A 25,799-nucleotide genomic window follows, 5' to 3' on the forward strand; every position below is an offset into this window, starting at 1 on the left:
CAGCCAGTGTCTAGACCGGTAGGATCTGAGATGATGGTGGCGTGTTCTTAACCTCTCCTCCTCAGTATAACGGGTAAACAAGCATGGAGACCTGTACTTACCTCTGCTCTGTCCTCCATTCCCCAGTCATGTTGAGTAGCTATTAGCACTAGGCTCTGGGACACAGAGGTAGGCGCAGCCCCTCCAACCAGCCTAGCTGCTGGTGCTGTATCCAGGTAGCCTGCTCAGGCTGGCTGTCAGGGCCAAGTTTCAAGAGCTATCCCTCAAAACACGTCCGTAACAGCAAAGGAGATTAACAAATTAAAATATCAAGTGAGTAAATAGAAGAAAATAAACTGGGACCTTTATTATATGTTCTGTACCACAAAAGAAAAAAAAAGGAAAAAATAAAAAGGAATAAGGAGGAAAATCTTTTTCCAGTTTACTTCATGATCTGGGGTGGGGGGGGCGGGGAAGGGAAGTTTTCCAGTCTCAACACAATGTAAAATTTAGGAGCAAGAACATACTGAGTAGAGAGTACAAATAAATGAAACCCCCAGCAGCGCAAAGCAAAATCGATTCTTTGAAAATCGTTTTGATGAAACAGAAGAGAAACTTGAGACTCTTATATTGCTGGGTTCTTTTCTGAACAAAATGTAAATAGATTACATCTTTTTTCAGTGTTTAAGAAATACAAGATTCGATCCTATGCATTTTGGACAAGGAACGTGATATTAAAAAAAAACTATTTTCATAACATATATGATTTCAACTCAAAATAAGTCAAAGACCTAAATGTAGAAATAAAACTATAAAACTCTTAGAAGAAAACAAAGATGTAAATCTTTGTGACCTTGGGTTAAGCAATGGTTTCTTTGTTATTACACCTGAAGCACTTGTGCTTGTTGCACAAGCAACAAAAGAAACATTAAATAAATTGGTCTTAATCATAATTAAAAACATTTGTTATGCAAAGGTCACTATCAAGAAAGTGGGTGTTGAAAAGACAAGCCACAGAATGGGGGAAAATATTTGCAAATCATATACCTGATAAAGGACTTGTATCTAGAATATTGAAAGAAGTCTTAACTCAATAATAAAAAGACAATTAAAAAATGGGCAAAGGGGGCGCCTGGGTGGCACAGCGGTTAAGCGTCTGCCTTCGGCTCAGGGCGTGATCCCGGCGTTCTGGGATCGAGCCCCACATCAGGCTCCTCCGCTATGAGCCTGCTTCTTCCTCTCCCACTCCCCCTGCTTGTGTTCCCTCTCTTGCTGGCTGTCTCTATCTCTGTCGAATAAATAAATAAAATCTGGAAAAAAAAATGGTCAAAGGATCTAAGAGACATTTCTCAAAGAAGATACACAAATGGCCAATAAACATGTGAAATGATGCTCAACATCACTAGCCGTCATGGAAACGTGAATTGAAGCACAGATGAGCACCTGCTCTGCACCTACAGGATGGCTGTGGTCAGAAAAACATATGAGAAGTGTTGGTGACGATATGAAGGAATTGGAATTTTTTGTATATTGCATGTGGGTTTGTAAAATGGTGCAATTGCCCTGGATAACTATCTTGAAGTTCCTCAAAAGCTTAAACATAGAGTTATCGCATCACCCAGCAATGCCACTCCTAGGTATACATCCAAGAGAAGTGAAAACACATGTCCACACAAAAACTTGTATGTGAATGTGCATTACGGCATTCGTAATAATAGCCCCGAAATGAAAAAAACCTCAAATGTCCATCAGCTGATGAACAGATAAATGGAAAGTGGTATATCCATACTGTGCAATATTACCCAGCAATAGAAAGGAATGAAGTTCTGATCCTTGCTATCACATGGAGGAACCCCAAAAATGTTGTGTTAAGGGAAAGAAGCCAGCCACAAAAGAACAGGCATTGTATAACTCCATTTATAGCAATGTGCAGATGAGGCAATTCCATAGACAGAAAGTAGAATAGTGGTTACTTAGGGCTGGGTTGGGGGTTGGGGAAGAAATGGAATGAGTGGGCATTGGGGATGGGCATGGGGTTTCCTTTTTGGGGGCGATGAAAACATTCTAAAATTGATTGTGGTGATGGTTGCACAACTGTGAATATACTGAAAACCACTGAATTACACACTTTAAATAGGTGACTTAGGGGCTCCTGGCTGGCTCCCTTGGTGGAATATGCGACTCTTGATCTTGGCGTTGTGAATCTGAGCCCCACATTGGGTGTAGAGATTACTTAAAAAAATAAAATAAAATCTTAATAAAATAAATACATGAACTGTATGGTATGTGAATTATCTCTCAATAAAGCTATTACTCAAAAAAAGCTATACATCCATAAAGGGTAAAAAAAAGATAAGACAACAGAAGACAAAAGATTACCAGGAAATGTAAAATGGAAAGAATAGATAAGTGGTTACTGACCTAGCAGAAGAGGCTGAAATCCAAGTCCCTTGAGACGGACAGGATTGAGAGCCAAGGCTGTAGCATTAGCTTTTTTTTTTTTTAAGTTATAACAGTTTTATGAGAGAGAATTCACATAGATAAAATAAAAAAAAAGACTCAGAGAGGCACCTAGGTGGCTCAGTTCGTTAAGCATCTGACTCTTGGTTTCCACTCAGGCCATGATCTCAAAGTCGTGAGATCGAGCCCCATGTGGGGCCCCGCGCTCAGCGAGGAGTCTACCTGGGATTCTCTCTCCCTCTCCCTTTGCCCCTGTCCCTGTTCGTGCATGCATTCTCAATAAATAAATAAATAAAAATCTTTTTTAAAAAAAGACTCAGAAATGAAGGGACCAAGATTTTCAGAAGGCAGGAATGAGGCATAAAGATGAAAACAGGGCATCAGCAGGAAACATCCTTTTCTCACTCTGAGACTAGATGGTTTATTTTCTGAAGGTTGAACCGGGTACAGCAGAGGGTTGGGTAAGTCAAAATACAACAGGGAATGAATGAAAATCCAGTTTACATACGAGTCCTGAGACAGCCATTTCCTAACCCCTACTTGGATCCCAGAGTGCTGGCAGCCAGATTTATACCTCCCAGCAGGACATTGGCAGCTTTTCTGAAGCAGCCCCTGAAAAAAAGAACTAAAACCACCCTTGGGCACCCCCAACTAAGTGGCCAGACCCCAGATGTATCCTATGGTGACAAAGCATATCCATCATAGAGCACATCAGCATATTCATACCTGACTCTTACATGGGACGGCCATGTCAGGAATGCTACTAATATGAAAGAGACCCAGAAAAAAAGAAGCTCAGAGACATTAGAGATAGGGAAAGGAGCTGAAAAAACTTCCAAAAAACCCTTAAAGCCTCAAGGTGGTGAAAGATGATGCCCTATCCATAAAATGGGAACTGCAGGAAATTTTAAGGGTTGGAGGATAACGTTGAGGAAATATCTCAGAAAGTAAATAAAAGGATAAATAGGAAATAGGGGGGAAAATTTTAGTTGGCAGATAAATCCAGGAAGTCCAACATCCAAGAAATAGGAATTCCAGAAAGATACAACAGAAAAAACGGGAGAGGGGATTATCAAAGACAATATAAAAAATGTTCCCAACACTGGGGACATGAGACTCTAGACTGAAACAGGTCCTCAAGGGCCCAGCAAAATGGGTGCCAAAGGCACACCACTGTGAAGTTTTGAGTACACTAAGGAAAAGAAAAGATCCCGAAAGCTACCAGATAGAAGAGATGAGTCACGTGTAAATCTCAACAATCCGAATGGCACTGGACTTCTCTGCCTTCTTCAGTAGAAACTAAGAGACCTGCAGCAGTCTTCCAACTCAGAAGGAAAGTGATTCCAATCAAGACTTCTCTCTTGAGCCTAACTCTGAATCAAATATGAAGGCAGACATTTTCAGGTGAAAAAATGGCCCCCGACCGAGTCTGTCTCAGGAAACTACTAGAGGATGTGCTCCACAAAAATGAGGGCATCAGCTATGAAGAAAGAAGACTCAGGGTCTTGAAAGTGTGATCCAACATGGAAATTCCCAGAATAACACCAAAAGGAGGTCCCAGAACAACTAGTTTGGAGCAAGAGGATGGAGACTTCAGGCAAAATGTTTCCAGAAAAGAATGAAACAAAGAAATTCCCTGGTTTAAGTTTGGTCAAGTGAAAAAAAACGGTATTGAGAGGAATTGTGTAGTTCTATTGGGGAAGAATTAGTAGATGGTACCAAAAGTTGTATCCTATGGAAAGGGGCATTTTATACTAGATAGTTCAGCTGTGAATAATGTTCACAAAGCCATGTAAACTGAGTATTGATTGATTCATTTTTAAAGATTTTATTCATTTATTTGAGAAAGAGTGAGAGAGCTAGAGCACAAGATGGGGAGAGGGAGAGGGTGAGGGAGAAGCAGGCTCCCCGCTGAGCAGGGAGCCTGATGCGGGGCTCCATCCCAGGACCCTGGAATCATGACCTGAGCCGAAGGCAGATGCTTAACCTACTGAGCCATCCAGGCGCCCCAACAGAGTATTGATTTAACATAAAATTGTAATATATCTTATACTAGGAGACTAGAGGAGGGGGAGTAGAGGAGGTATAATGGTGCCAAGTCCTTGTCTTCCATAGTAGTCCGTAGGCAATATCTGAAATTGGTCATGTTATTGAGAAACATGGACATTAACACCCGGAGAAACGGCTAGAAAGGTTGAAGATGATTGTTTCTGGGGAGTGGGACTCAGGTAAAAGGGTGAAGTAGGGGAACTGCTTTAAAAAAAAAAAAAACTATAAACCTGTGGTATATATACATATAATTACTTAGATGCAAAAGTGTTTTAAAAATTCTCTAAGGTTAGACCATAATGAGGATCTCCATTACTTTAACTGGCCATATTTTCTGACTAGAATGAAATAAGAGTGGAAACAAATTATTTATTTAAACAGCAACAAACCAAATCTCAACCTTTATGGAAATTATAATACAGTTAGTTACAGGCCATATAACTATGTAACAGTCCAAGGAAGAAAAGTTTAATTTAGGAAATAATAAAAAAAAAAATACTACCTCTCAGAACCAGTATTCTGTAGTCTGGTGCAGCCAAGCAATACTTGGCAATAAATTCAACATTTAAATCTCCATTTTTATTTATTTATTTTTTTTGAGAGAGAGTATAAGTGGGGTGGGGGAAGGCAGGGGGAGGGAGAGAGAGAATCTCAAGCAGGCTTCTTGTCCAGGGTGCAGCCTGACATGGGGCTTGATCTCGCCACCCTGAGATCATGACCTGAGCCGAAATCAAGAGTCAGACGCTTAACCAACTGTGCCACCCAGGCGCCCCTTGAATCTCCATTTTTTTAAAAAGAGGCATTCAACTCCAGATTTTAGAAAATGAACCCTGCCCCCCAACAAAAACCCCACGAGAAAACAACAATGTGGAAACTAAAAATATATTCAGTTAGCAATTTTCTCTATTTTTCTAATTTATATGCCGTCTGGATTTCGACTATTTTGCGGGTGTTTGGTTGATTGTGTCTTTTTAGATCTTACACACAGATAGCGTGAAAATATCAACTCGCCTGGACTTGTTGGACCAAGAGTTGTCTGAAAAGAATGTAGAGCTTCAACGCAGCACAGCTGAGGAGAAAATCAAGATTTCAGAACAAGTTCACGCCCTTCAGAAAGAAAAGGATCAGCTACAGAGACGAAAAAACAGTGTGGATGAGAAGCTTAAAAATGGTAGTGTGTTATCACCTGAAGTAAGTCCATATTCTTTAGAACTGGAAGTGCTCTATGATGGGTCACTCGAATGATTTCCTGTGTCTTTGTTAACTTAAACATAAAAATGAGAAATCTGGCAAACTTTCGTTTCCTTGAGACTTTGTCAGATGTCATGAGTTTACTGGCTCCTGTTAGGTGCCGTAAGGCATGCTAGACTACCACGTGGGTCCATGAACGTGGCCCCTTGCTGGCATTGCCAGGGATTGGGAAACTAATACTTCCCTTGAATAGGGCCTTTCTCAGCTGGGGTTTCTCACCAGACATCACAGAATACAGAAGATGATTTCAAGGACTCTTTTCCTCAGTTCTTTCAAAGAGAGCACCTACCTTCTCTCTCTGCTTCTTTCTCGAACGATCCTAGGTAATCTGTCACATGCTATGAATGGCTAGGGCATTAAGGGGTAATTCTGGGGTAAGTCCCAACCTTTGAGAGCATGTTCTAGCCGAGTAGATGCATGGAATTCAAATCCCAATAAAAATACCTTTGATAATTTATCAACTACTGATAAATTATTGAACACTACATCTGAAACTAATGATGTACTATAAGTTGGCTGATTGAATTAAAATTTTAAAAAAGAAAAAATATAAAAACTATAAAAATTAAAATACCTCTGAGTTTGAGTCTTCATTTATGAGGAGCGTATGGCTCCTCACCTTTCTTTTTTTAAACTGTAAAAGATAGTACATTTATGGTTGTCAAATTCCCCAAGACTTTGTCTTTTTTCAGAATTTTACATCAATTGGCACTGGTACCCATCCCTTACTTTATCAGACAAGTATGAATTTTTGAGCCTGAATTTCTCTGCAAATATTTTTTGTTGATGTCCTGTCATGACCAAAGCAAGAGAGAATTGCTAAGAGAAAGTGAGTAGTTGGGAATCATGCACCTTGCTGAATCTTACATAGTTTTAGAATGGAGCAAGTGGGAGAGAAAGTTAAGGGGGGCTGGTTAAGAAGGAACAGGAGCGAGGATTTCATAAAATTAGATTGTTGGTCACTGCGTGGATGAAAGGAACTGAAGACCGACTGGGTTGGGGGCTATGTGGCATTATAAACCTCACTGCCCCTTTCTATAGCCCGAGTAGCTGTGCAGAGGACCAGAGAATCAGACTGTCCTGCCGAGTGTGTTAAATTGGAGCCTGGCCTTGTAGATTTGAAGGTATGAGAGCCCAAGATACCGCAAAATAGGAGTATTTAAGGAATTCTTACCTGCCTAGGACTGTTACTGGGCCCTACGGAAGAAATCAAAAAAAGTAAAAAGCATTATGTCTCTTTTGAGAAATTCATATTTTATCTATCTGGGGAAAAGAGACAGATACAAGAAGACTCTAAACCCTGAACAACATTAAAAAAAAGCAAGTTATAATAATATACTAAAACTCTACTTGTTACATTATTTATACAAAACAATGCAGGGGTCATTTGGGGGGAAGAGTCATCAAGGCTGCTTCGGTGGACTGGAATCTCAGGCTGAATTATGAAAACCATGATATTGGGAGATCTAAGAAAGAAGGCCTTTGTAGCTAGAGCGCCATTAAATAAGGCATGGAGAAGGGAATGAGCAAATTATGTTTGCAGAAGGGTAGAGGGCCTGTTACCATCCAGAAACATTGGCTTTTCTGTTTCACGTGCAGTTCTGTAACGACAGCTCATTATGTAGGGTTTGTGGTGAAAACCGTGGTCATACCTGTTCAGCAGCCAGTCTGGATTGGTTTGAGGGCATGATGAGCCTCCTATTAGCCGGGGTTCCATGAGCCATGTGAGCTTCTCTGCAGCCCTCTGCCGCAAGGCTGTTTCTTCTTCGTGCCCCTCCGAAGCGGGCTCTGCGCTCACCACTGTCTTAAAGCCAAGATCACTCTTAGCAGCTCGATCTAGAGGATCGGGAACACGCGATTCTGATGTGACACAAGACACCAGTAAAATCGAGGTGGAACAGTCTGCTGCTCCGATCTCTTTGAACGACTTTAGGATTATTTTCTCTTTCCACAATAAATTAAAATCATTTTCATAATAGTATTAGTTAATGGGGAGTGACTGATTTTAGATCACTATACTAGTATGGGATTACCCAACAACTGAATATAGACAAATACTTCCTTTTTTGGAAAACTCCTTAAACAAATAAAAAAAAAAATACTTCCAACTCCATTTTTCTAATAATGCAGAGCAGTTGCTCGTAAGTGGGATATAGGAAGAAAATATAAGAACTATCGTATCTATGTTTATTTCACCCTTTACACTTTCAATTTCATGTTTTATCGTTAGACCGTGCATATAATTTATGGAGAAATATACATCTATGCAGTGCTTACTTAAAAGTTTTCGCTTTGTTTGCTTGTTTGTTTGTTTGTTTTTTACTGATAGGAAAGTGTGATCTAAACCGTTTGGAGACCACTGTTTTAGGTCCTTGTTGCTCTCAGTTGTGAGGTCTCTGGATCGGGGGCACCCAGAGCTGTTGAATGAGAAATCTGCATTTTAACAGGACCCCTGGTGCATGTGTGAAAAGCAGTGCTCTCTGATAAAGCCGAGTCAACTGGATAATCTGTTGTTTGTGATGTGGCAAATTTTCCATGCTGGACCGGTTTCTCATTGCCATCCATCTTGCCACACCTGTTGATGGGTTAGAGGCAATCACGACTATTCCCACGGCCTCACTGGAGGGGGCCACCCTCGGGGTTCAGTAGTCATACCGCCTTACACTATCGCAGTACTTCCCTAGCTTAGGTCCAAAAGGGTAGATACTAAATTCTGCCAAATTGTTCTCAGACATATATAAAGGCAAACTCTTACCACATTTGTTTTTGGTAAAATATCATAGTATGCATTTTTCAGAAGTCAGATATGTTCTTTGGATAATCCACTGTTATTTTCTGGTTCCTCTTATCCATTCAGTAACGTACCTTTCAGGACTTAAGTTTGTTTTTCTTCAAAAGGTGAATATTATTTTCTTCCAGATGGAGTGATGATCAAATCATCAAATTCTTGATGGTTGGTGATTGCACAGAGAAACAAAATGGCTGTTGAATATTTTTTTTTTTCAAAATGGCTCTTTCAGGGGATTTTTATAAAGTGGCTTTTAAAAATAAGGATTATTCAACCTCCCACTGGAATAGGTTCTTACATACCTTTCCCCTGAATTCCGAAAAAGGAGTTCTGGAAGTCATTCTGTTTTTTAGGTAGATCAGAAATATTAACCATCATTTTCCTTTGAAATGCTGGGGGAAGGAGTAGAGAGAAATATTTGGGTCATATAATCAGACATATGAAAATATTTTTTTCTCCTTTTTCCTCATTAACCCATTCAGCAGATACTTACTGAGTTTAACCTATGTGATAAGTACTGTGCTAGGCAATAGGGACATGAGTATTGGACAAGATGGTCGGCCTTCAAGGAACCGAAAGTTGTGGTAACCTCCACCACACATATTACAGGTATATAGAAATATCTATCCAAGTCTCACCAAGTGAAATAATTTCTTACTAGAAATTTGGACACCCTCAGATAAGATGTTTGGATAGTTCAAAGAACTGCTAGGTTTTCTGACAGGGATTCATCAGGGTTTTTTTCCCCCTACAAAGGAGATCTTCTTTAGCTTATGAAAAAAATGTTTTGCTGTCGACATTTTTAATGCCTTTGTTTGCCCTTTAATGACCTCTCATAGAAATTTTATGAAATGGTTCATGTCCTTAAATCCTCCATACCTTTTCCCCAGAGACCCTCTTCTGATGACTAGTTCTTACTAATTCCTTCTAAATCTATGTCTTCTTTCCCTCCCGGCAGTATATTGTTTCGGTAGGTCCTTGAAGGGACACCAGGGCGTCTCCAGATCTAACACCTAATGTGCACTTGAGGACCTGTGGAGGGAGATACATGGCTGTAGAGCTGGTCCTGGAGGCTGAGGCTTGTTCAAGTGTATTCCTTGGTTCTCAGCACTTGCTGTATGACCTTGGGACGTTTCATACATGAGGTTTAGTGCGAGGATTCGGTGACTGCATGTTTTATATATGTGTGTGTAGACATGTAGTGCACCGTGTAGCGGTAGCAAGCACTCAGTAAACATTTTCTTAAAATTTAATAGAAGAATGGTAACGTCCATTAGACTCAGCATAGGGAGATCTTAGTGTATGACAAAGTCCAAGTTATATGATTTCATTTGACATGAGTGATTTCTGTTATATTATATCTAGGAAGAACATGTTCTTTTCCAACTTGAAGAAGGGATCGAAGCTTTGGAAGCTGCAATTGAATACAAGAATGAAAGTATCCAGAGTCGCCAGAACTCGCTCAGAGCTTCACTCCAAAACCTCTCCTGTAGTGAAGCAAATGTCTTGGAAAAACTCATTTGCCTGAGTCCTGTTGAGATTAGAGCTATTCTTTTCAGATATTTCAATAAGGTATGTTTCGGAGGGACAGAGGATTTTCTTACACAGGGGGGCCAAGATGTTTACACATCTCACGTTTCAGAAATTGAGAGGCCTAAAACTTTGATGGCGTAACTACAGATTTAAGCATGATTTCTCCTTTCACTGCTGAATGTGGTCATCTGAAAGCTGTGTGCTTATGCAAGTATTAGGTAGGCCTCACTTGGGGAGGTTCTTAAAGTTGGAAGGGCCTTTTGAAAGGAGGGCTTTTGGAAATAGTTTTAAAAACCCAAGAATTCAAGTTATATTCCTCAGTCACTATTTCTTGGATATTTTCTAGATTTGCTTGTTGTCTCAGCATTCATGAAAAATCAAGGGCCCTCCAAGTTCGGGCTCCCTTTCCTTCATAGCTATGGGGTAGGCGTACCTGTACTTTATCATCATACCTATGACCTGAAATGAAGATGAAGTAATGCATCAGTGACAAAGAGAATAGATTTTAGCCTTAACCTGAATAATGTCTTCACTTAAGGTATATATTATGAAGTGTTAAGCAAATAATAACTCTTTTCCCTGAAAGGGATCTTCAGTTTAAGGGAATATCAGACAATTAATGAAAAATAAAACACTGGAGTTTTAAAAATAAAGTTTCAGTTCTGCTAGACAAGTAACATAAAGCTGAAAAAATGAATGGAAATGTTGGAGCCAGAGCCCCTCTTGGGTAATGACTGTCAGGATTAAGCTATTATTGATAACAGCGCCTCCAATCACTGCATGTGTGGGGGGCAGAAAAATGGTGCGGTGCCATCGGAAGCTTTGATGGAATTCTTTTCTGGTGTTCTTTGAAAAAGGGTTCTTAACCCAAACCACCCAGGCCAAGGTCAGTGGATTTTCTGACCCTGGGTACCTTTCGTAGAAATGAGTATTTTTCTAGAGAGAAGGTCATTACATTAGCAAGTTCTCTGACACATCCATTGCAGTATATTCACTTCATAGCAGTGCAGAGAGGAACCCGTTGGACTAAATGCACAATCTGAGACTGGACTCTGTATAGTTTTTAAATGTGCGTTACTTATTTATAACATCCATTTTGGAGTTAAAACTGGGAGGTATCTAGATGTTACAAGAGGCTGTAGGTTCCTGTTCTCTATTTAGACTAGAGAAATGGAGTTAGAGGATTGTAAATGTAAATTGCCGTGACCATGTCTAAGAGATGATGGAGGGGTGATAGTTAGAGCCACATTATATTTAAAGTGAAATTGTTACCACTTCAGAATCCCAACAAACTCAAAAGGCTGTTAGGTTATTTTGTTGGGTATGTTACAAAGCATTTGCTTAGCTTTACCATGGTGACTAAGGAAGTTCTTCATGGAGCCCAAGAGAAGTAGGTTATTACATTAGGCTATCTAAGACACACTTAAAAGATCAAAAAATGTCTTTGCTAGGTGGTCAATTTGCGAGAAACCGAACGGAAGCTACAGTTACAGAATGAAGAAATGAAAATGAAGGTTCTGGAACGGGATAATATGGTTCGTGAATTGGAATCTGCACTGGAACATCTGAAATTGCAGTGCGACCGGAGACTGACCCTTCAGCAAAAGGAACATGAGCAAAAAATGCAGCTGCTGTTACATCATTTTCAAGGTACCTGCCCCTTCCGGTCAGTTGTGGAAAGGTGATGTGTTGGAGGGGCTGGGAAAGGAAGACAGGGCAGAAAAGCCCAACATGAATAAACAGTTGCTACTTGTATTTGTTTTGGTGCTTCACATGTCTGCGTTGCTGCACGTGGGGATAGTTGACTGGGCTCTTGGTGCTTGAAATGCCGTCCGTCTGCCTGTCCCCAGTGCCACATGTAAGAACTCCCACCCGTTTGTTGTTGGGCTATTTTTTACGTACAAATGCGGGATTTCTGGCTTCATGGTGTACAGTTGAAAAGTGTCTCTCTCTCAAGGATGTAGTACTTTGATACTTAAATTACTTTCCCTTGACATAATTAAAGTGATAGGCTCTGTCAGATTTCTAGTTATATTTCTTGTTATAATTTTCAGTTGGTTATAAATTTTATGCATTAAGGTTATAACGTAGGTCAAAATTAGTCTACGACCGATGGACACATACTGTTATCAGTGCACAGTAGTTCAGCCGTCAACTCTGGTGTGGAAAGAGCTGTCACGGCGGTTGGTCCTCGTGTCACCTGGGCATTTGGCCAGTACACAAAGAGTTGCTATGGCAACAAAATCACTGCCTGGCAGTACTGGGAATGCTTCAGTCCAGGCTGCTTAGCTGCTTAGTCTTGATTCTTGTGTATCTATAGCTGGAAATGGGTTAGAAAGGATCTGGAGAAACAACCTCAGTAAGCAGAAAATTGGAAAATATATACATTTGAGTGTTGAGGCAATTTGCCTCTAAGTTAATTCTATAACCAGTCAATTAACAACCAGGTTGCCTCATGACGGGATTTCCTTGACAGGATCCTATACGTCACTTCATTCAAACATGCTCTCCTTTCCTTATTTTTTGTTCTGTCTTACGTCTCTTTAAAGTGATAATTTAATAGAATTTTTAATGTATTTTTCAAGTGATTGGCATTGTACCACAAAAGCTACAGCCAAATGAGAACATTTCATAAATCATTCATTTCTATGACTGGGAAAAGTTTTTTGCAACAAAGTTGCAGTGAAAAATGATAACAATTTATGAATTTTCTAATTTCAAATGAATATGTCTTATAAAATTCAGTTGACATATGACATTCTTTATCAGGATTCTGATTTATGGTGTTATTAAAGTATTTTATTTATTTTTTAAAGATTTATTTGTTTATTTTAGAGAGAGGGAGAGTATGGTGGGGAGGGGCAGAGGGAGAGGGAGAGAGAAAGAATCTCAAAAAGACTCCCTACTGAGTGTGGAGCCCAACATGGGGCTGGATCCCACAACTCTGAGATCATGACCTGAGCCAAAAATCAATAGCTTGATGCTTAACTGACTGAGCCATAAAGGCACCCCTTAAAGTATTTTTAAATACAAGATAATGGGTGAATTTAAAATATCTAATATACTTAGATAAATTTTTTCAAAATAGCCAGTTACAACAAAAGAAAATTAAAACCAGTAGGATCGTGTTAAATGCAACTAATCAATCATTGAACACTACATCAAAAACTAATGATGTACTGTATGTTGGCTAATTGAATTTAAATAAATAAAATAAATAAAAAAAATTTAAAAAACCCAGTAGGATCATTTTATAAATACAAGAGTAGGAAAGAGTAGGTCTGAGAGTATGTATTCGCAGCAGGTCCATAAACTAGGTTTTACTGGTTCTAAAACATACCCAATAGGGACAGTTGTAGATATTCATAAATATTAATTAGAAGCTTTAAGTTATATTGTAGCATAAGCTGCAACTTATGCTCTTCCCCTCTTTTTTTGTATGGGTGTTTTCTTTTGTAGTTTTATATCTCTAGCCTCTTTTGTGGCAGATTTTTGGTTTTGGGGTTTTTTGGCTGTAGATTTCTTGGGCCTGTAAACCCGGGCCTGTGACTTTCCATATATCCACCGTTCCTGATATGAACTTTCTTTTTTTATTTTTATTTTTTAAAAAGAATTTATTTGTTTGACAGAGAGAGAGAGTGTGTGAGTGCACACGGAGAAGGATTCTGCAGAGGGTGAGGGAGAAGCAGACTCCCCTCTGAGCAGGAAGCCTGATGTGGGGCTCGATCCCAGGACCCTGGGATCATGACCTAAGCTGAAGGCAGATGCTTAACCAACTGAGCCACCCAGGCGCCCCCTGATATGAACTTTAAATAAGATACTGATGCAGCGGGGCGCCTGCGTGGCACAGCGGTTAAGCGTCTGCCTTCGGCTCAGGCCGTGATCCCGGCGTTATGGGATCGAGCCCCACATCAGGCTCCTCTGCTATGAGCCTGCCTCTTCCTCTCCCACTCCCCCTGCTTGTGTTCCCTCTCTCGCTGGCTGTCTCTATCTCTGTCAAATAAATAAATAAAATCTTTAAAAAAAAAAAAAAAGATACTGATGCACTCATGGACAGAGTCCTAAACGTGAATTTTTTATAGAAAACACCTTGTTTCTGCTTTTCTGAGGATAAATCTAGTTAATGTTACTCAGAAAGTGCTTACGAATCATGAAGAAGTGGTAGTTGGTAGGGGGTTGGGCAGAGAAGGTGTCTAAGGGCAGAAGAATCCAAAGTGTAGCTGAAAGCAGATCCATTCAGGTAACAGATACATGTAACATACTTCTGACCCTTTAAGTATAGTCTGGAGACTGTGTTAGAACATAATTTTGAGTCGTTTAGTTTAAACTGATTTTAAATGTAAATCTCTGTTTCATAGAGCAAGATGGCGAAGGCCTTATGGAAATGTTAAAAACATATGAAGATAAAATCCAGCAGCTGGAAAAAGATCTTTATTTCTATAAGAAAACCAGCAGAGATCTTAAGAAGAAACTTAAGGAATTGATAGGGGAAGCAGTTCGGCGGCAACTAGTACCATCTGAACGTAAGACCTTTAGTGTTACTTGTCATGCTGACGGTATTTGACATATCTAGTACTTGGTGAAGTGGTGCCCGACGTAATAGTCTAGCCTTTCCCCAACTGATTTGGTTATTTAGAATTAGATATTGAACTTGTACGTATTTGTCTCTATGAACAAAATTAGTTTTCTAGTCCTACTAATCATCAGGGAAATGCAAATCAAAACCACAGTGTGGCATCACCTCCCACCTTCAGAATGGGTAAAACCAATAACACAAGAAACAACAAGTATTGGCATGGATGCGGAGAAATAGGAACCCTCGTGTGCTGTTGGGAATGCAAACCAGTGCAGCCACTGTGGAAAACAGTATGGAGAGTCCTCAAATTAAAAACAGAATTACTACATGACCCAGTAATTCCACTACTGGGTATTTACCCAAAGAATATGAAAACACTAATTCGGAAAGATAGGAGCATCCCTGTGTTTACTGTAGCATTATTTACAATAACCAAATTATGGAATCAACCCAAGTGTCTGATAGATGAATGGATAAAGAAGATGTGATGTATACATACAATGGAATAGTAATTCAGCCATAAAAAGAATGAAACCTTGCCATTTGCAAGGACATGGATGGATCTAGAGGGTATAATGCTAAGTGAAATAAGTCAGAGAAAGACAAATACCATACGATCTCACTCCTAAGTGGAATGTAAGAAACAAAACAAACGTTTTGATTTGGTTATTTAGAATTAGATATTGAATTTGTATTTGTCTCTGTAAACAAAAATAGTTGTCTGCCTGACCCTCACCCTAAAATATGACGTAACTAGAAAGTGCCGTGATTAAAATATACCCTCTTTAAGTCTGCCAATTAGAGAAGAATCAATATTTCTAAAATAATATATTTTACATTTTTAAAAAGATTTTATCTATTTATTTGAGAGAGAGCAAGCGAGAGAGAGAGCGTGAGCAGGGAGAAGGGGTAGAAGTAGAGGGAGAAGCAGACTCCCCACTGAGCAGGGAGCCCAAAGCGGGGCTCGATCCCAGGACCCTGGGATCATGACCTGAGCTGAAGGCAGATGCGTAACTGACTGAGTCACCCAGGCACCCTAATATATTTTACATTTTATGAAAGAATGAACCTGCTTTTAGAGAAGATATTCTTCTACTAAGTCAAGTATGGCTTATGCAAAGTTGACTTTACAACCTTTTAGGAACACAGACCTATTCTGTACCTATAAAGAAGACTGCTTAGAGATAGGTACAACAAGATTGTAAAGAGACCAGTGAAAACTGTATGTATGCATAATGAAAAGATGTGTGCTGAATATGTAATGGCAGCAGAATTAACCTAGCTTTAAAGTTTAAAACAGTAATATCTTAGAAAAGTAGTTCTAATGTTACCTTATACTTATGATACTTATAATTTATAGACATTTTCACAAGTAATTCTATTTACCCCTCAAACTCAAGGTGGGTCAGTGTCTGCCAATGCCATTTTTAGAAAAGAGAATTGAAACTTAGGTCAAGTAACTTACAAACACAACAGTAATTAGAACATGGGCTAAGGTCCTTCATCTTATGATTCCTGGTTTAATATTCTAGGATAAGAGTTGTCTTAGGACAGAGATGTGACACAGACAGATCCTGCCAGAGAGACTACATTTTCTGATTTTCAACATAGTAAAGCAGAGGTGCTAATGTAACTAAAACATTTACTTGAAATACTGCCTGCACTACATAGCTGAACCTTTTACTTGAAACACGACTTACAAAAAATTAAAATGTAAACAGGCGTTAAGTAGCAAACAGAACAATCAGCATAAGACCATTTTAGCTTTAAAAAATCCACTTTCAAACTTGAGACATCCGAAATTAGGTTATCTAGTGTTTAAATGGCCCATGTTTATATTACGAGTCAACTAGACGTCTTTTAAAATGCCAGTGTGGTATGGTGATAGAGAGGTTTCATCCTTGTTCTGCACCTTCAGCCTGCTCTTTAATGAGACAAATGCAAAAAACTGAAAAAGTTAAGTAATCTTGGAGTTATGTAAAATGATGACACCTGTCTGACCCACTTACTTAGGAATCTAGTCTTGTTTGTTCGTGTTTAAGTAAACTCTGCTACCAAAGTGGGCCTCGAACTCACAACTCTGAGATCAAGAGTTGCCTGCTCTACCAACCAAGCCAGCCAGGCGCCCCAGGAAATCTAGTCTTGATACTAATGTTGAAGGTATTATTTCAGCTAACTTGCTATCCCGCCTAGAAACATCTATAAACAGTAATAAAAATAATAGTCATTGTAGAAAATTTGAAAATATAGAAAAAGAGCTGGAAAAAAATCACCCCATAATTCTACCCACAACTATTAATATTTAGCATAACTCTTTTCAGTATTGTCCCCATGCTTTAAAAAAATTACAGTTGGAATCATATTAGAGCTATAGCTTGTATTATATATACCCGATCTCAAAATGCTATTCTTATAATATAATGACATTAAACAAGATTTGTTTGAATTATAAATACTGCAATTTATATATATCAAATTCTGAGTCCCCTAAAAAGTATTATACACTTCATAATCAGTGATCCTAACACTTAACCGTCTTGGTATTCAGTTCATTGGTTTTTGATATAGCCCTTTCGTTGTTTGCATACCACATTTATATTTTAACACTTGAGTGTTTTTAGCATTTTCAAATGCAGAAAAATTAATCTTTAGACTAAAATATCTTGATTACCTCTTAGTCATGCCTCTGTTATAGTGCATCTGTTTTCTAACGAATATATTAGGGTGTGAGGATGAAATCAGTTTATATGGACATGCAGTCGATGTACTTATTTAAATATTTAAAACTCTATCCTTGTGTCAATTTAAGTCACTGCAAAACTCTGTGTGAGGCTACTTGAGTCAGAAGAATTGGGTTGGAATCCTAACTTCTTCTCCTCACTCTCTGACCTCAGGTGAACTAGTCTTTGGTTTGTTCCCTAATGGAAAATTCTGGAAGAGGGAAACTTTCCCCTGTGAAATATCCAAGTCGGGTAGGGAGGGAGTTTCTCCAGTGAGCCCATCTCACTCTTTCACATATGATCTTTCAAAAATAAGATGTCTGGCTCCCTCCCCCAGACACTGGGACCTGAGCATCAATTTTTAAAAGCTTTCCATGACTAATGTGGGCAAAGTTGGAGAGCCACTGTCTTCAGTCAACTTTCTGAATATCTGCTAGTTGTGAGAATCTATGTCATTTGTTATTTCAGCTGGTTTGTTTGTGAGAATATTTTAAAAGTTATAAAACCAATTATGTTTTCAACCAGGGGTCACAAACAGAAATGCCTCCAGGAACCAGGGAGCCAAGGTGAGCAGTAGGGAAGGTAGCAGTTGTCTACACAGGCAGGGCTAGCTCTGCTGCAGCTGCTGTGGCCAGGCAGAAATTGTCAGTTCTCATTTTTTTCTAGAAAAGATGGAAATCTATATTTTTATATGAAACTTTCCAATTAAAAAATTGGGGGTCACGTGTTATTGCATTGGCTAAATAAAACATGTCTGTGGGCCAGATTTGGCTAGGGACTGCCAGTGTGCAACTTCTCTTTTTAAACTTGGTATTCATGGGACTAGAAGTGTACTAATCACGTGTCAGTGTACATTAAAGTTGGCGTTTTTCATCATTTTAGGTCTCGGGCCTATATGGACTTCTCTTAAGTAAATTTTTGTCTTTGATATTAGATAATTCTATGATTTGAAGACCTGAAGCTTTGATCTCTTCACTCACTCCTTCACTCATCCCAGCAGGGCATCCCCACTGAGGGGTACGCTGTCATTTCCGTTTTGATGGTGGATCCCCAGAGTACCTTCAAGGAGCAGAACCCTGCCATCGGGCTGGGAGTTCTAACCAAGACTAGATTTTCACATACACAATGCCACATCCTGAAAGATCCCCCAGGCATAGAGCCAGTATTCCCCAGTACCGGCTTCACTTAGCCAAGATGTGGACTATGGCTCACCAGCGGCAAGGCAGCGGAGGGCAGCTGTGGAAGGGCACAGAGAGGTCCAAAGCACTCCTGTGTTTCCAGGGAAAAACAAAATCACTAGATGACTATTCTCTCAACTTTGTTCTGTGAATTAAAAGTTCTCAGTTATTCACATGCAAAATGCCTATAAGTGAAACTTCTGTTTAAGTCACCTAACAAAGAAAAAAAGCTGAATGACATCATTTATATTGAGTGATGATAATATACTTATGTTAGGATAGCATGATCAAAAAACCTGTTTTTGAGGAAATCTCTAATTTTTTTGCTTTTTATATTATTTTTAGATCATGATGCTGGGGATAGAGTTCTGAACCCTGAAGAAGCAGACATGGTTCCAGAAGAACTAAAATGGGCATCCCGAACCGAAAGTATGAAATTAAGTGGAAGAGAAAGAGAATTAGACAATTCAACAAGCAGTTTAAGAACACAACCAAATCCTCAGAAGCTCTGGGAAGATGGCCCAGAATTACCTTCAATCTGTAGCTCTTTAGCGCCCACTAGTGGGCATTTGTTAAACCATGAGGATAAAATAGAACTAGATGAAAATCATTTTACAAAATCTCACAATCGACCATTACTCCAAATTCAGCCTGTGGGAAATGTGGGACAGCTTCATGGTGTCACGTCTGTAAAGTTGTGTCGTAAAGAGTTACGTCAGATTTCTGCCTTGGAACTATCCTTACGACGTTCCAGTCTTGGAGTTGGGGTTGGATCTATGACTGCTGATTCCATTGAAGTGGCTAGGAAACCGAGTGACTTAAAAACTTAGGCCTTTAATAATAGAACTTTTAATTGAGTAGAGGTGTAAGATTCCTTTGTCTAACCTGTTAGAAATTAAAGCTTATGCTCACTAGCTCTTCCTTCAGGATAAAGGACGAAGGGGAGGAAGGTATTGTTTTGTATACTATAGATGTGTATGTCTTCTATGGTATATTTGGGGAGTTTTAATTATTTGCAGATATTTCCATAATAACCAAGTGAACATGTTTTCCAGTACTGTCAAGCAATGGAACATTTAAATATTTCCACTTATAAATTTGCTTAAAATCCAGGCATATAGAAAGAAGAAAAAGAGTGGAATAGTAATATTGCTATATAATATAAAAGTATGTTATAATACATTAATTACACCTTACAAGTTTATAATATTGTTATTCTCAAATATATTTGTTATTTTGAAGAGATCCAGTTAAAGATTGCTTGTATGAAAGGGGGAGTTACCTGCTGCATATGTTTTGGCACATATGAAAATCTGCGCCAAATGCAGTCTGTGGGTTTAAGGCAACTGACTCGGTTTATGGGTTCATTTATGGTCTTCAGAGTCCACAGAGCTTGAGTGATCAGTCTTGACTTTTTAAACACGGTGCTCTGCTCTTTTTCTGGGATTGTTTTTAGAATGTCATGTTGTTGGTTTGCTAATATTATGGAATATAAGTTTTCATCTCACTCCTACCCTGTCTATTCAACCTGTCTCTCCCTAGGCTACTAGATTGGGGGGAAAGGATGCAGTTCCATGCCACAAGTAAACAGACAGAATAACGGTAAGGCGTTCTGGCGCTTCAAGGAAAAGATACCTGGTCACACGGAGTATGCCTGTAAAGCTTGAAGTCTCACCAGAGGCTCTTTAACTAAAAATCTGATGGGCCTAATCGGAGACTTTTCTCTACAACCCGCTTACTCGGGTCTTGCACACAGGCAGGCCAGACTGCACTGGGGCTGTAAATATGTAAACGAAATTTTTCTTCAAGATTTTTGCAGTTAAATCTTATTATATAATATAAACTTCAGTTTGGAATTAAGAACTAAAACACTGATTTGCCCAAAAAATACTTTGTACTTTTTCATCATACTTTTTAATCACAGAAAACATCCCATTATAATGACCAGAGGTATTTTCTTACTTTTTGTTTTTTGTGTCATTATTTTTGTTACTTTTCCAAATTTTCACTTGTAAAATAAAGTTGTTTCTTTAACTACTGTTTGGGTGGGGCAGTAGTAAAACCACCCTGACTTATGGATGTCTCCTCAATTCTTGCTGACTCCAGTTTTTCTTAGGTGATGCTGCTACTAATATTTTTCTTTTGTCCTTTTCCTTTGTTGTTATTGACCCTGTCCGTCTTACCTAAGACCCCAGCTATCACTTTCTGCTCAAATACTTAAGGTTTTGTTTTTTTTTTTCTGGTTTCTAGTCCCTAGGGAGTAGGGTTCCTTGTTCCCATTGCTAAAAACCAGTTCCTAGAGGAGAAGAAAACCAAAACAAAACAAACTTCTAAATCAGTGAATAGTTTCTGTATCTGTTAAGCATGGGTACCGAGCTCCATTTACATTGTGGGTTCAATAGACTGCCGGGGACTTACTGGGAATTGAACCACAGTGTACAGCATTGGCCCAAAGAGAAACTGCTTTAGACAAGCAATTACAAACTAATTCGCAAAATGTATTTTTAGCAGAGACTATTTCAAGTCAGATTCTGGTTTTAAGCTAGTTTCTTCTTTTTGCCTCTAGTTCGTATGATGTATACTTAATATATATCGTATGTAATGTGTGTGTGTTTATACTACATATAGTGGCAAAGGCCAGTACCCTAACAAAGCACAACAATGATATATTTATTAATGAATATATATTTATTAATGAAGGTTCTAATCATAAATTCCTTATAAGATTAAGTAATAACTTAGAATAAGAATATATGCTAACTCTGGAATCTTAGTTTGCCTAAGAAATTGACACATACTTTTTTTTACCTGTGGAAATTTAAACATACTTTCTAAAAGCCAAAGCACTCTCACTTACAAAGCAAGAAAATTTATATCCAATCAACAGTGATTAGATTTGATAATGCAAATGTGAACTGACTTCTAAATAAGAAAGGTATATTTTTTTTCTTCCTTTTGGTTAAACATATATCCATATGCTATGATAGATTTCAGGTACATACAGAAACACACATACAAATAATGTCCTGAATGATAAATACGTTCTGGAAGTGAACCTCTTGTCATTCTAGTTTAATGCCCTCACAAAGGAAAGAAAAATTAAGGCACCTCGCCCAAGGCAAGTAAAATTATTTTTTTTACATATACAATAATAAATTTTACTCTGTTTCACATGCTTTCCTTAGTCATTTTGTCATCGTGTCTGCCTTTTTGTACACATATCAAATATGTCTGTGGTTTTCTTTTATTTTTTTGTTCAATATGGGTTTTTCCCCCACTTATAACAGAGCATTTGGAAGGAAATATATTTGCCTCTGTGAGGTGCTAGTTCCTTCCCTAACTCTGGAGTGTTAAAGATAACAGGGTTGGAGAATTATATAAATATGGGAACTATGGGTGGCAAGAATATCAGTGAAGGTGATTTTTGTGCTTTAATGTTTGTTTTCTTCTGCTAATTGTTTTTTTCAGGTCAGTAACATGATAAGTGCTCATTTAAGAACAGGTGTCTTATATGAAAGGTTAATAAAGGTCTTAGAGTGAATTGCTAGGGAGTCAGATCCTTACTGGGAGTTTGATTCTACAGTCAACATAAATTCTCATGCACCAAATGCAAGAATGACATGTTTTACTTTTTCAGTTATTTCCTTAGCTGACCCCAACATAGAGGTAATTAAAAGAAAACTCAGAAAAAATTGATGTTATAATATTGATTTTTGATATTTTCCATAGTTCTTTGTCCCTTTTAGTATTTTTCCCCTAGGAATTTCCACAGTGAATCAAGAGGATAGCCAGTATGTGAAATGCTAGCAGTGTAATATGATTGAACCTAAATGTATTGACTTAGACTTAACTATTAGGTTCTACTGGTAAATTATTACATGCACTGCTACTGAGTTATTGCTACAGTATTTAAAAGAAAAATACAACAGTCTCATAGACTGTTATAATGAACAAGATCCTTATATGGCCAAAGAACAAGATCATTCACACAGAAGAGTAGAAAACTATTTAAGCATTTAAAAAAATTCATACTTAAGATTGTTGGAAATTTAAAACTCCATTTTTAAGTTAATACTTGTATAATTAAAGTAGCACAAAAGAAATGTATTTTAAAAGTGTTTGTATACTATATTAATGTGTTTTCAAGTTTACTACAGTATATATAAAGGGAGGTATAATTTTTCAAGTCCAAAGTGGTAAATGCTGTTAGAACTTAATTGATCTGACAGGTCTTTTAAAAGAACCACTTCTTGGACCCTTCCCTCTCCTCCCCAATTACCAACAACAAATTATATGACAATTATGGCTTACTTACCCCTCATTCCCCACAATGTTCCAGGATTCAAATAGCTCTGATAAGAACAGGAGATTAAAAGGTTTATTTTAAAGCATTCTATAGGCCAGCAAAGAATTTTCTAAAATATTTTGAGAGAATATATTTTATTTCTCTGGCAACAACACTAAAACTTAATTTCAATCTTTGGCTATTTCTAAACCCGAAGAACACTCCTAGTTACTACTGAATTTGTCATTTGAAAATATACATGCCAGTTTATTATTATTATTATTATTATTATTATTATGTTCAGTTAGCCACTGTATTAGTTTTTGATGTAGTGGTCAATGATTCATTAGTTAATGTATAACACCCAGTGCTCATCACAACACGTACCCTCCTTAATACCCATCACCCTGTTATCCCCTCCCCCCACCCCCCTCAGTTTGTTTCCCGGGATCTATAGTCTCTCATGGTTCATCTCCCTCTCTGTCTCCCCCTTCAGATTTCCCTCCCTTCCCCTGTGGTCCTCTGTGCTATTGCTTATGTTCCACATATGAGTGAAACCATATGGTAATTGTCTTTCTCTGCTTGACTTACCTCGCTTAGCATAATCCCCTCCAGTTTCATCCATGTCGATGCAAATGGTGGGTATTCATCCTTTCTGATGGCTGAATATTACTCCATTGTATATAAGTACCACATCTTCTTTATCGATTTATCTGTTGAAGGGCATTTCGGCTCCTTCCACAGTTTGGCTATTGTGGACATTGCTGTTATGAACATTGGGGTGCATGTGCCCCTTCTTTTCACTACATCTGTNNGTAGGAGAAGAAAGGGATAAGGAAAGGGGGGGTAATCAGAAGGGGGAATGAAGCATGAGAGACTACGGACTCTGAGAAACAAACTGAGGGCTTCAGAGAGGAGGGGGGTGGGGGAATGGGATAGACTGGTGATGGGTAGTAAGGAGGGCACATATTGCATGGTGCACTGGGTGTTATATGCAACTAATGAATCATGGAACTTTACATCAAAAACCAGGAATGTACTGTACGGTGACTAACAATATAATAAAAAAATATTATAAAAGTAAATAAATGCTTAATGGCTTTACCCTTCACCTGTAAAAAAAAAAAAAAAAGAACATTGGGGTGCATGTGCCCCTTCTCTTCACTACATCTGTATCTTTGGGGTAAATACCTAGTAGTGCAATTGCTGGGTCATAGAGTAGCTCTATTTTTAACATCTTGAGGAACCTCCATACTGTTTTCCAGAGTGGCTGCACCAGATTGCATTCCCACCAACAGTGTAAGAGGGCTCCCCTTTCTCCACATCCTCGCCAACATTTGTTGTTTCCTGTCTTGTTAATTTTTGCCATTCTAACTGGTGTAAGAGAGAAAAAGCTTCTGCACAGCAAAGGATACATGCCAGGTTTTACACCGGGTCCTTTTCCCATGATTGCTGAAATTCAGAATTACATGAAAAGAAGCCACCCTAGGTAGAATTTGAATGGAAATTGTGGCTCTGTTCAATAGAGAATTACAAGAAACAGTACTTTTGGATAGATTCCAACAACCAAGACACAAACCAAAGAAAAAACTGAAGCGATTTTACCATTGAAGAGCCATGAATAGTGTGACAAAGCAAGCACTGGAGGCAAAACTGCCAGGATTTATCTTTCTATAATACGTAACCATTTTGCGTAATTTTTCTCTCTGCTAAAATATCCCTGAATTTTTCTACTGAAAAGCCTCTGGATAAAAGACTTCCATTCATGGTTACAAACCAGCAGCGACTGGCCCGCCTGAGAGGCTGAATTGACGGTATTCAGTTTTGTGTGTGGCCTGCAGTGGCATTTCACTGTCCACCAGAAAAAGGAGTGAGGAGTTAATCTGAATTTGGCTGATGTACGTAATAGTGCATAAGTATTAAAATGGTCCAAGTTGTGTTTTGCTTGCTAGCATCCTTTTTCTTTTTCTAGATGGGAAGAACGGGAACAGGGCAACATATTTGTATACCGAGAGGCCAATCTCCTTTTGAAATGCCCATCACCTGGGGGTTGGGCAGCATTGGAATTGTTCCAGCTGAAGCCTGGAATGGAACTAAGCCTATCTGTTTCACTGGACATTTTCCCAGCTAGCACCAGGTGTCACCAGTTGTAAAACATGCCCGCAACACGACCAGAATGACTCAGGTTATCATCTTAATAGGAGTACATCAAATAATGATATTTTTCTGAAATATCAGCCTTTCCTTTAAAAAAAAATAAGAGTAATTTATGAATCACTCCCTTGCATTTTATATGACTTCTTTTTTTTTTTAATTTAGGGGAAGTGGGGAGGGACAAAGGGAGAGGGAGAGAGAGAATCTTAAGCAGGCTCCATGCCCAGCCCGGAGCCCCACGTGGGACTCTATCTCATGACCCTGAGATGATGACCTGAGCCGAGATCAAGAGTCAGATGCTTAACTGACTGAGCCACCCAGCTGCCCCCCCCTTTCTTTAAGTATGTTCCCCGCTGGGCGTGGCAGGACTTAAACTCACAACCGTGAGATCAAGACCTGAACTGAGACCACGAGTTGGATGCTGGAGTGCCTGAGTGGCTCAGTGTGTTAAGCTGATCTCAGGACCATAAGATCAAGCCCAACAGGGGTCTCCCTGCTCAGTGGGGAGTCTGCTTCTCCCTCTGTCCCTCCCCCTGCTTGTGCTCACTTATGCTTTCTCTCTCTCTCAAATAAATAAATAAATAAATCTGAAAAAAAAAAAACAACAGTTGGATCATTAACCAACTCAGCCACCCAGGTGCCCCTGCTCTCTTGCATTTTAAATAAAAATCTTATCTTTCAAGTGCAACTAAAAGTAATTATTTAATTAATTGGGAAGGAAATTGCTAATTTTTCTATAAGGCAAATAGTCTGTTACTTTATCAAATAAATACATGAAAGCACTTTGAAAACTAAAACATCATATATGTTTATGATGTAATTTTAA

General features: G+C 38.7%; 1 protein-coding gene across 1 annotated transcript in view; it reads left to right on the forward strand.

Moving 5' to 3' along the window:
* KIF27 (kinesin family member 27) overlaps positions 1 to 21,687 on the forward strand; it is an 80,572-nt gene extending 58,885 nt beyond the window's left edge. The window contains exons 14-18 of the mRNA XM_040620200.1: positions 5,464 to 5,679; positions 9,893 to 10,099; positions 11,512 to 11,710; positions 14,419 to 14,583; positions 18,880 to 21,687. Of these exons, the coding sequence (XP_040476134.1) occupies positions 5,464 to 5,679; positions 9,893 to 10,099; positions 11,512 to 11,710; positions 14,419 to 14,583; positions 18,880 to 19,364 (1,272 nt within the window). The 3' untranslated portion in view covers positions 19,365 to 21,687. The remainder of the gene's footprint in view (positions 1 to 5,463; positions 5,680 to 9,892; positions 10,100 to 11,511; positions 11,711 to 14,418; positions 14,584 to 18,879) is intronic.
* Positions 21,688 to 25,799: the final 4,112 nt, after the last annotated feature.

Source organism: Ursus maritimus, unplaced genomic scaffold, assembly GCF_017311325.1.
Source record: "Ursus maritimus isolate PB19 unplaced genomic scaffold, ASM1731132v1 scaffold_34, whole genome shotgun sequence".
In the NCBI taxonomy this organism is placed as follows: Eukaryota; Metazoa; Chordata; class Mammalia; order Carnivora; family Ursidae; genus Ursus; species Ursus maritimus.